This window comes from Stegodyphus dumicola, chromosome 2 (genome assembly GCF_044657685.1).
Source record: "Stegodyphus dumicola isolate Sdum_Otavi_A_Nest chromosome 2, ASM4465768v1".
Lineage (NCBI taxonomy): Eukaryota > Metazoa > Arthropoda > Arachnida > Araneae > Eresidae > Stegodyphus > Stegodyphus dumicola.
This window is the reverse complement of record NC_140769.1, coordinates 4,873,464-4,886,104: the sequence shown is the minus strand read 5'-3', so window position 1 is coordinate 4,886,104 and position 12,641 is coordinate 4,873,464. Positions and strand designations below refer to the sequence as shown.

Here is a 12,641-nt window from a genome sequence, read left to right as displayed (position 1 = left end):
CAGCAGTTTTCGAATTAATTCTCGGCACTGAAGGACTTCTATTGATATAGAGATTTCTAAAGAGCCAATGGCCTGAATTGCTGTTATTAATCTGATAGCAATTCTCGAAATTATATTGTAATATCAATAATTGTTTCAGTGCAATTTTAAGAGCTTCCAACCCATCATCAAATGCATTTCGGTTTTCTTAGCTGAGAAGGAAAAAAAGCTATAATAACCCCCCCCGAACCTACAGACATTAGATACCCACGAACCTGCAAACATTAGATCATTGCTATATGACGCGCCTGTATAAACACGAATCCACTCATGATTCAGGTATTTAGTATGAATGGTTTCCAAAGCAAGGCGTTTTAAGTGTTCTATAGATGTTTCATTCTTGGTGATTGAATCAGTCAAATTAAGGCGCGTCTCAATTGAAAGGTGTTTGTTGGCTGCACAATTTCTTGTATTCGATCGATTATACCAAATTCCTCCTTGATTTTACGAACTTTTTATAGGAAGCTACATTGGGTCTTGAGAATTCTAGTTGTGTCCCGTTAATTACTTCAGAAAGGATCTCTCGTGAGTATAACTTTTCACATAAGATAACAGCTCTCTCTTCAATAGCAGCTCTTAAGGTCAAATTTTTTGTTAGCAACAGCATAGCTTCAATAGGAGTAGTAGATAAGTCTCATCCTGGTCCCAGTAATAAGTCTCATTTCTTGATTTTAAAAATATTTCAGTTTCTTGAGAACATGCTTCACTTGCCATTACGAGTGGTTCACAGCAGTATAGGATTAAAGGTAATACGATTATCTTATAAGTAATATTCAGAGTATTTTTGGCGCTTCCCGCAAGAATCGAGCCAAGCGTTTCAATACAGTCAACGTTTGATAAGAGCCTTCTATATGTGACTCTACTTGTAGTCTCCATCTCAAATTGTTTCAAAGATAACATTTAAATGTTTATATTTATCAGTATTTACAATCCAAGCATCTTAAAACTTAACTTCATGGTAGAAAGCGTGATGGGTCAGTGAGAAGGACTGGACTGCACTTTTATCCAAATTTACTATCATGTTATTTTCAGTGCACCACTTTATGGCTCCTCTATCACGAGCTTTGCATTACGTAGTGGTTCCTGAATCCAGATGAATAAGTCATCGTCTGGAATGCTCTTTAGGAAGGCAACTACATTACTAATATAAATGTTAAATAGGGTGTTGCTGCTTACTGATCTCTGTGGAAGGCCGGTTTGTAAGTCATAATATTTAGAATAGCAATCGCCATATTTAACTTTACAGATTCGTTTGTCTATAAAGGACCTTATTCATTTTAACATCTTTCCGTTAATTCCCATATCAAAAAGATTTTACTGGACTGGACTGCACTTTTATCCAAATTTACTATCATGTTATTTTTAGTGCACCACTTTATGGCTTCTCTATCACGAGCTTTGCATTACGTTTTGGTGCCTGAATCCAGACGAATAAATCATCGTCTGGAATGCTCTTTAGGAAGGCAACTACATTACTAATATAAATGTTAAATAGGGTGTTGCTGCTTACTGATCTCTGTGGAAGGCCGGTTTGTAAGTCATAATATTTAGAATAGCAATCGCCATATTTAACTTGTACTCCTTAAATGATTTCTATTTAGCAAAACTCTTCTTTCGGCTAACAATAGTTACAGCAGCTGTTAGGAAAGTTCGCAGTAGTATTGCAATATTTAAAACTTTGTTCTGGATATTGTATTTTAGAATAAACAATTCAAAAGAACAGCATTTCCACATTCTTGTTTCATTTTCCTAATAGAAAGCAAAGCTTTGGAATACTTAATAGGAAAACAGAAATTTATCTTTATAAGTAATACACAGGTCTAAGAAGAGTATGCCCCATTTCAAATTTAGTAATAATTTCTTGAAACCGTTTATCTAGAGTAAAAAGTATTTTCCTTCTTAATTTAATTTTATATGACATTCCAGAATCTCATTATTCTTCCCCTGCCTCAAAGATCCACGTAAGTAATACATACAAAATAAAGTATTACTCGAAAAATGCTACCCCAAAAATATGCCTCCCGGGGCGGTCCGCCCCCCTCTAGATCGTTCCCGATACTGTTTGCTCATAGTCGTATAAGAGTGCTCATATACAGCTCTGAAGGAAAAGTATTGGATATATTTTAAACTGGTTTCAGAGTTATTCGCAAATACTTTGGAAATGAATCATAAAAATCAAACTTCTTTATGCTGTGTCCTGGTTAACATGTCACCTCCTTATCACTTTTAAAGTATCCCAAAATATCTCAATTAGTGATGCATGTAACGAGCGTTTTCCTTGTTACTATATTCAAGGGACACGCTCTTCCTGTGCTATCGAAATCAAAGAGTTTATCAACTGAAATGATTTATTGCTACTTAATGTCACAACTCTGCAGCAGCTACTTGGCCTATTGTAACAGAGTTTAAACAAACAGGCAGGACGCATTCAGGGACGATCGAAAATCTTTAATTTCATATCTGTTGCTAATTATTGCACTCCCAAACTACGGTATGACGCTTCAAATATGACTGAGCGAAAATATTTCGAGTGGGTAAATTTTATCACACACAGACACTCACGAGCACATGCATAAAAAAAAAATTGACAGCTTTCAGATTTTATATTACGCACAAAGGGGCGTTTTGTTAACGTTTTGCGTGTTATCTTTATTTATTAAACATCATATTATTTGTACTTAAACCATAGAATTCAATTCAGCGGCAATATCGCAAAATATTTAAATACAGCATATCTTTAGAATTTCCGACACAAAGTCTCGCGTGCTGGAGATAATTTTTTTTACACTGTTCAGTGTTGCCATAACTCGCTTTGAAATAGTTGAATTTGTTAATCAAAAATTGGTTAAAGGTTTACAAAATATGAAGTAAATAATTAAACAAATTCTAAATTTTAGCTTCCAGATGCCCATATTCCAATGGAGAACTACGTTATTCAAAATTGGATGTCTCTAGGTGCCGTTGTTTTTCACAGTGCGAGAAACAGAACATTCATGCAGATTGTTCATTATTTAATTTCTTTAAGTATAACACAGGGCGGTAATATTTTGTGGCAACAGTTTGAAAAGTGATTCGCCGTTTGTAGTGGACCGACACAAAATCACAAAACGAAAATAATAGTCCTTCAGGGACAAAGCCCCTTTGGACTAAAAAAGGACAGTTCGATATCTCTCGTTCTATTGGGCCGATTGACGAAGTTCAACTTGTGTTTTTCATGTCTCGAAAGCGCGACTTAGGAGATGTATTAGATTTATGTATAGCATTGTTTTAATATAGCTATTTACCTATTACTATTTACCTTTTCATTGTGAATTTATAGTTGGATAGAGTTAATAAATAATACATGCACATAAAAAAAAAAAAAAAAAAAAAAAGAGTCGCCCAAGCGTATAGTGATTAGCGTGTCTGGCTGCCCTGCAGAAGGGCCCGGGTTCGAATCACGGAGGAGGCATGGATGTTTGTACTTGTATAGTGTCAGTGCGGCATGGCGGCTCTCTAAATATGAGGCGAGCCGAAAGTCCTCTCTATTAAAAACTAAAGCATTTTTATGGTGATCGCACAGCGACGGGCACATCGATCGGCGGACGGCATGGTACACGCGGGCATAGAGTTGGAACCGTTGAGTTAAAGCCTACTGTATGAGCGTTTGTGTGGTTTTACCATTAAGTAATGGGAGTACAAGTCAGATTTCCATTGAAAATCCACCCCGACGGCTTCCCTCCTTTTCAGACAGATAGCTCTAGTGTATTTTATAACTCAAACCATCCAATTTGGACACAGAAGCACCATTCAATGACCTCATGCAAAGGTGTGATAACATTAGTAAAACTTATTAGATTATTTCCTTTCAGCAAAGACCAAATTTATGTGGAGAATTTTCTAATACAGAAACTGGCCTATATTCATACATACAATAGGGTAAAACAGGACGGAACACAAGAAATTCACCTTTGGTCATACAAGTATTGTCCCGCCTAGTTTTGAGGGAGAGCACACCAAGAGGCAGTCCGAGGGGCTTTTACCCCTCTTTCTCTACCACCGACTAGTCGAGGGAACTTTCGTTCCCTTGCCACTTAGACACTTAAAAACATCCATGCCTTCTTCGGGTTTCGAACCCAGGCCCATCGGTACATTAATCAGCGTTACTAACCACTACACCGTCTCGGCCGCTGCGAACACAATCACGAAAACTTCATAAAACCAGTCTGTTTAGTTGTCAGGTATGAAACTCAGGACAAACTACCAGTATTTTGCAACTTTGGACGTTTGGCTACTAATAAACTATTACACTGCGTTTCAGAATGCCAGTTCTTAATTTAATGAACAATTGAATTTAATTTCTTCAGCAATAAATAGTGTACAATCAAATACAGTTCTCCCCCCCCCCCCACAATCTTCATTTACTTTTGAGTTGAAATAATCTTTTGAAGGACAAATTTTTTACCAACTTGTGTTCTTTGACTTACCACTATTCTCTTCTTCAAAAGCTGCTCTATTGTACAGGTTTACCATTAGGTGAATGCAGAGAAGCCAAGATAACAGAGCATCTGTCTTACTAATATACACACCAACGCACAGACACACATTTTCCATGGCGATAAGAAGACCACAGTTAATAAAAACCAGCTTTTTGGAAAACATAATTAAATAACGGTACTGAATATCACAAATAGGAATGTTTTTAAAACGACCACCTCAAGAGAAGACCAACTTTTTCTGGAACTGTGGATGGTCGTGTTAGAGAGATTTCTTTGTATGTACTGTATAAACAATGTGTAAGAGCTCCCTAAATTTCTTTGCATAAGATCAACAGATAATCTTACACCAGCTCTGATATCATTTATTAAAATTAATAATATATTGTAAAAGGTACTGGAAAAAATTATTTTAATTCCCTGGAATTAAAAAAAAAAAAAAAAAAAAAAAAAAAAAAAAAAACTTGCAGATATGCGGGAAAAAGAGATCCCGAGTTTCCGGGATGGACACCCGCTGCTGCAGGCTAAAACCTGAAACATTCATTTATACTGTATTTTGATTTCTAGGGACTGACTAAACTGGCTGCATAGGGTTTTAGTAGTGTAATGTAAATAAAATTCAGTTTCTGACACAACGATTGCATAGGTAGATAGATAGTTGTCAAGTACGCAGCTAAATTTAAGTATCTGACAGCACTTTTTTTAAAAAATTCTCAAAAGGTATTTATTATATGCATAAAAAGCAGAAACAATGTTCATCAATAAAATTCATATATCTCTGAGATTAAATTAAATCGTATAATATTATGCTTTTTTTAATCTAACTATTTTATGCAAAATTCTTGCTATGACAGTATATATAGTTCCTAATATTAAAATAATAAACTTTTACGTAAAGGAAATTCATGAAAAATAAAATATTTCTTTAATTGTTTAATATAAGACTATATTCCCTGCTTAATTTTTAAGGAATAGAAGATATTCCTATGTGATAAGGGTAATTATCACGAATTATCTTACATCGTTCGCAAAAAAAAAAAAAAAAAAAAAAAAAAAAAATTAGAAGTCACGGAAATTTTATTTGCAAAGGATTAAAAAAAATCAAATAATGCGTGGCTTTTAAATGATTTGTTACATTGAATAAATTTTATAAATTAAATAAAAGGTTTCATTCACTCATTTTACCTATTTGCCGGATTTTGATTGGCCCACGAGTTGAAAAGAGGACTTAGAAAATCTTTTCAAGTGAAAGGGGTGTCCTAGGGCACATGCACTAGTTATTTCCGCTGTCATCAAAGTACATAATCTGCTTGGATTATCATGATTTACCAAAAATTTGAGAAGCAGACATAAAACGTAGTGACCTTCGACACGTGATATCTGTTATCCAATCACAATCGCTGTCACTTAGCGCCTTGTTGTTTCCAATCCGCCATAGTTGTCGCCATCTTCTTAAGTATTTTTGTTAGCTAGTTAAAGTTTTGCGGACCGATGGCTGTAGAAATCACTTAACAAAGCTCGATTTTAGTCCAAAGGACTCAGTAGATCATGGAGACACCATGACTCATCCTAATTTTGTGACAAATGGCGCCAGCCTTGAAGACTGCCACACTAATTTCTTCGCATTGGTAAGTACACTGTACTGTAATAGTCACAGCTTACTGTAAGAGAGGGCGAAAGACCTTTACAGCCGTAAGCACTTTCAGCGCTCACCATTTGATAAGCTTACAGCTGCCGCTTCGCCCCTCATGATATATATTATACATGTTTTTATATAAAATGCTTATTAATTGCGTTCGAAATGTTAATTTTGTTAATACGTCGGACATAGCGTGTAAGCACGATCTCCGATGTAAATAACAGTAATAAGCCTACTCCAAATGCCGATATGATGTGTTTATAAAAGTATTATAATGTAACCTGTTAAAGGAAATGATGTACAATCAAAGTTTTTAAATTTTAAAACGGAGAGGAATAATTCTGTATGTTTTATTTATATTTAACTTTGACAGTCGCGATACAGCTGACCTGTTTTACAGATATTGTTACTCAATACAAGAGTTGAAATGTGTTTTTTAGGGCATTGCCACTGATTCGCTGACGCTATATTACCTGTGCATTGCGAACATTACGACATTTAATTTTAAGTATTAATTATATTGTAATATAGTATAGTATAATAGCATTCATCTCATCCGTATTGAAGGAAAATAACAACTTTCATTTGTAGTGTTTACTCGTTATTATACCACCTAAATAAAATTACGAAATCAGATTCCATTGACATTTTCACATCCTTTCATGGATTTCGATGATTTTATTGGTATATATAAATATGAAAATATATATAAGAATACTTCGTATATATTTTTGAATGTAATTTAACACTAAGGTAATAAGCTAGTCACATATTCGTGATCTATAAAGTTTGAGATAAAAGTGTATCTGACACATGTGGAAAATATTTTTTACCCATGTAAAGTGCATTTTAAATAAATATTTTTGTTTATATTCTCACCAGAATTCTTCAAAAGATACTAAATCATTTCTGAACTTACAACACTTTGATCATTAAACCAATTTGATGAATTTAACTGTGTATTGGAACATTTTTTTTTTTAAGCATATCTATCTTGTAGACTTGAAATTAATTATTTTAACCCTTTAAATGTAAACTGTTTTGTAATTAGACACAAAACATTGATGCATTGTTTGATCTGCTAAGAATATGTATGTAATGCATTGTTTTCACTTATTTTGCTGATCTTATAAAAGATTTTAAGTTATTCATTTCTGAATAATAGAAAATTTTATGCAGCATTGTTTTTTAAAGTTGATTATTTTGGTTACATGTGCTACAGTCAGAATTGTTTATGGATATTTAAAGAGTAGTTTGGTATAGTAAAACTCAATTTCTAAAGGTTAAATCTTTAAAAAAAAAAAAAAAAAAAAAAAAAAAAAAATTCAATTTTTCCTCCATTGTAAAAAGCATTTACATTTTTTTTAAAGTTGTTTTCTTTCACTTGCACAGAAGATACAATAGTAATTGTAAGTTCAGGAATCTATGACATGCTGAAATCATATCTTTTGTAGAAAGTATGAAATAGTAATTAATTTTCAACATTTGATTATGTGAAAGTTAGATAAACCGAATTTGTAAAATAATTTAATCAATATATATGAAAATTGAAATTTTTGCTATATTAAATGTTTTTCTAGAATTTTTTGAAATATTCGGTTTAATCCTAGTATCCGGTGCACACGGGATTTGGCTACTTTTTGACGACTTTATGATAAGCAGCAAAAACTGAACATACAACAAAAACGGGACATATACGATGAGTAGTAAACGGGTCATTCAAATAATATATATAGTTATACATAGTATATACTATGTATATACACAAATAGTGTATAGTGTATAGTATATTGATGTTTGGATCATTTTTGATATTGGCGATAATTTTCAAAATCGTGCCAAGGTTGCACCGTATACTAGGATTTTACCAAATATTCTTGAAGTATTTCTCTTTGGAGCATTTATGTTTTTAAATTCCCTTTCTTTAAACTCCATTTAACAAACTTGTTTTAAACTTATGTAAGTATATTCTGGTGATATTGGGGCAGAAATATTAGTTCTATGCATAGTGATTGGTGTGACTCTTATAAAAATAAATATAGTAAGACCCCGCTTAACGCGGTGGATACGTTCCATCAAAGCAGAGCGTAATGCGAAACAGCGCTAAACGAAGCTATCTTTACGTGTAAATATTGGGGTTAGGGGAAGATGGCTAGGAAATTGGTTAGGTATTAAATTTAAAAAGTATGTTTTTTTTATTAAAAATAAAACCAAACATTTATTTCTTAAAGCCCAAATTAATACCACATTATTATTTCTTGCAAAAATAAAAACAAAATATAAATAACAAAACGAATATTCTTAAAAAAAAACAAATAAAATTCTCAGTCAGTCATATTAAGTTAGCCTTCCGCGTTTTCAGTGTTCTGCCTTTTTGACAAAAGCATCTAATGTTGTTTGCCTTTTTCTTTTGCGTTGTTCTCTTAAAAGTTCTTCATAAACGGATAGAGCATCTCTAACAACACGCCTTACTTTTGAGCTCCTGTCAAAATTCGGATCATTTTCAATGAATTGATCCATTATTTCAGTTATGGTAGACAAACTCCTTTTTACAAACGCCATCAAAAGTTCTTTTTGCTCTTCTTCTGAATCACTGCTGTCAACATTTTTGTTTTCTTCTTGTTCAGTTAATTCCTTGAGCTCATCGTTAGAAAGACTAGCCGCTGCTTCTTGAATTATTTCTTCGACATCTTCCACATTTACCCCTTCAAAATATGTCTGTACAATACCACACCAAACAAGAAATACAAGTACACTTTTTTGGATATGTATTTGAAACCTATCGCTGCATAATATTTCGGGGAATCCCCGTATGCTGCGAGCGATTTCGTGGAATCCCCGGGTTGAAATAAAAGAGCGCTAAACCGAAACAGCGTTAAGCGGGGTCTTACTGTAATGCATTTTAAAGAACTATTATAATCTCGCAGAAAAGCTTTTGATTAAACAGTTGATCTTCAAATTTCACAATTTTGCATAAATACAATTTTTTTCAGTAAATAAAGATTTAGAATAGTTTAAAAAAAAAAAAAAAAAAAAAAAAAAAAAAACTTAAATAGTCTACAAATATTTAAATGTGGGAAATGTCTGTGATGAAATACAGTGAAAATTGTTTAACATGAAGCTGAGGGGACTGAAATATTTTTTCGTGTTAAAGGATAATAGGGAAAATCATATATTCAACAAAATTAAGTTTATTAAGTATATTTTATTTACATAGGTATGCATATAGGCATGTATTGAATAAAAATCAATGAAACAAAAACATCCACAAGAACTTAATGAAATTTAATTCAAAATTTTTGAGTTTTAAGTTTCGAGCCTGTAAGGCGGGTGTTTTCCGCATTTTGTTATCCTTAGAAAGGATATCTTTTCATGTTAACCAGTATTTCGTCTTATGCGTTTTCGCGTTAAACGTATTTCACTGTATATGTAATGTAAAAAAATATAGAAACTGTTTTATCTTTTATTACCATAAAATGAACTGAAATAGCCTACACAAAACATTAAAATTTGTCAGTATATTAGTACACAGAAATTTGCAGATTGGCACTGGCAGTGAGCATACCATACAGCAAACATATTACAAAGCAAACATAAACTAATAGTAGGAAACTAAAATTTTCTACTGTCAGTTTGTTGTCTCCTGGATGGTGTGTCTAGGAACAGATGTCCCTCACACCCAGCTTCACCACTGATCATCAAAAGCATCATTATTGATGTTAAAAACAACTAAAATTTAAATAGCGTATATATATATTCACTTACTCATCTAATAATTTTTATTTTAATGTTTCTAATTTATATAATTTATAGTACATCAGATCCATGCTATTTATATTGATTTGCTGAATTATTATAATGAATGAATAATATTTCTTAAAGTTTCTACCCTTTAAAATATTTATTTTAATTGCGGAGTTTTTTTAGGCAATCTGTGAAAACAAGCAAGGACAAAAAACTGTTCTTTGGAAAATTTAGTGCATTTTAAAATTATTTGTGTGATTATGTACTACCTAAATTACTTTACAGGAATTTTTTTTTAAATTTTAAGTAAGGATAAATGTGCTTTAAGATTACAAACTGTAACATTATCTTTGATATGCAATAAATGAAATTTTTGATTAAGCTGTATTTGAGCAGTATGTTCATGATTTTAATTTCTTAAAGGCTGACCTTTGCGGGATAAAATGGCGCCGCTTCTATGCTGAAAGTGTGTTGTGCATTGAACCTTTGGACGATCCGGTGCTATCTTCCTTTAGCAAGTGCTTGGCTACAGATATTTTATGTGTCTGGAGGAGGGTAGCATCGCAAGGCCAAGAACAGCATCGACACAATTTGCAAGATGGAAACCAACTTAACTATAAAAAGGAACTGTGGGTATTTTGGTATGGAGAAGAACCAGATCTTACTGGGTTGGTTAGTTCAGAACTTACTGGTGAGTGTATTACTGTACTTCTTTCTGTTAGATATTCTGCTCATCACGTTTAAAACTTTCAATCCTCATAAGGTATTTTTCATTATCTGCATTTTGTCTTCAATATTTTGCAGAAATTGCTGTGTTTTTCTTGTGTATATTCGAGTATACATGCAGGAATAGCCAACGCATGTATTGAGTATTTGTGAATTTATATTCACGGTGATAAACCCATTAAATATGCATTTCATATAGTATCTTAAATTGCCAGGAGTCCCATAATAAGAATATTAAAGATATTGTAAAATTCTAAAATCTCTATGCACAAAGTAGATTTATTTAATTAGTATTCAAAACTTCCTTCTGTGTTACAACTTGTAAGCCTGTTCAGGAGTTTAAAATGAATGCAAAATTATTTTTGATTTTATATCAGCTTAAATATGTTATGCAGCTTTCCTTGCAGTGGATGAAATAAAATGTCTTAACACTGAGAATAAAATAATGATCAAGTATTGAATCTTGGATTACTAATAAGCTATTAGAAATAAGGTGTTAAGATTTAATTCTGATGTAGGTCAAGTATATGAAATTATTCAATGATTAGCATACTCGGATTCATCTTGGTACATTATATACTAACCTTAATTCCTTTTCCAAACTTTAAATAAAAGGTTATGGACAGAAATTATTATCAATAACTGAGAATATTTCTGGACGAAATCTTTCAATTTTTTTTTAAATATGAACATGACTGATATTATTTGTAAATCCCAAAGTTTAATCATAAACTTGAAAATAACATGAAATTGGAAAAGTATCTTATAGATGAAGGGAATGTTAGTAAATCGAGTGAAAAATTGTTGAATAAAATACTGATCGTTTTATAACCTTTATTGTATGTTTTTTTCCTTGGTGGTGAAGCTTCCAATGCATAGAGATTTGTGCTTTAGCTCTCTTTCAGTCAAAAATAGTAGTGTTTTATATTTTTGAAAACATGTGATAGTAACACATAGCCAGTTGACCATTTATAAATAAAAAATTACCTTATATCATGCTATATCTTGTTGACAACCTCGTTTGAAAATGACCAGTTTGCTTTAAAACATTAAAAAAGAAATTGATAATCATTTCTTTATAAGATCTCCTCTCCTGAGACCAGAATCACCCACAACGTTGAATAATTGTTTTAGCGGTGTTTATAAGTTATTTTGGTTGTATAAACAATTTGCTTGATTAAATAAATGTTCATGTATTAGGTAACTATGCTTTTTTCTTACGAGCTATTATTGTAATGTAGCATTCGTCTGATACAAACGTATTTTTTCTTATACATGTGTTTAGTTACATCAAACTGCATATTGAAAGGTAATTAATTTTGCTCACAAATAGGTGTTTTGACTTCATATCAGAGGTGCTTTAGTGGATTAAAATTCATAAATATTGTTTCTTAAGTTTGTGTGAAAATTGCCACCGCATTTTTGGACTTACTATGAAAATGTTCGCGAACTGTAGCATTGGCATTTTGCCACTTAAAAATTTCCTTGTCCCAGTGGGAAAACAGTAAATAAAAGCACAATCTTTCTGATCAGTAACAATGTTCTGATAAATGTAGTACCTGATATAGTTGTTGAAATCAGTGGTCCTCACACTTGCTGTGAAAACGGTATCAAACAATTATAGAGCATATAGAATGAATGTTTTAATTATTTTGTGCTCTTTCTGCCTTATTTCACATTCCACATACATTAGACGCTCGTTTTTACGAAGTCGTAGGGACTACGAAAACAGTTCGTTAAATCGAGAGTTCGTAATTTAGAAAGGCATCGGAAATTGTTAGTATTTCACATTTTAATGTTTTCAAGACAGGTTAGTGATACTATTCCATGCTTTTATTTATGTATTAGGAATTATTTTTAATAGTATTACTACTTAATAAATGATATCCATTCTATTAAACAAACAAGAAATATAAAGTATTTGTAAAACGTACCTTTATTAAGTCATTGAGCAACAAAATAATCACTTATCTTTGTCTGTTTTAAAACAACAGATTGTACAATGCAAGACTCCATCT

General features: G+C 32.3%; 1 protein-coding gene across 2 annotated transcripts in view; it reads left to right on the top strand.

Annotated features, from left to right (window-relative positions):
- Positions 1-6,009: 6,009 nt before the first annotated feature.
- skd (mediator complex subunit skuld) overlaps positions 6,010-12,641 on the top strand; it is a 128,828-nt gene continuing 122,196 nt past the window's right edge. For both annotated transcript variants that reach the window (XM_085810395.1, XM_085810394.1), the window contains exons 1-2: positions 6,010-6,142; positions 10,321-10,588. In XM_085810395.1, the coding sequence (XP_085666521.1) occupies positions 6,074-6,142; positions 10,321-10,588 (337 nt within the window). In that variant the 5' untranslated portion in view covers positions 6,010-6,073. The remainder of the gene's footprint in view (positions 6,143-10,320; positions 10,589-12,641) is intronic.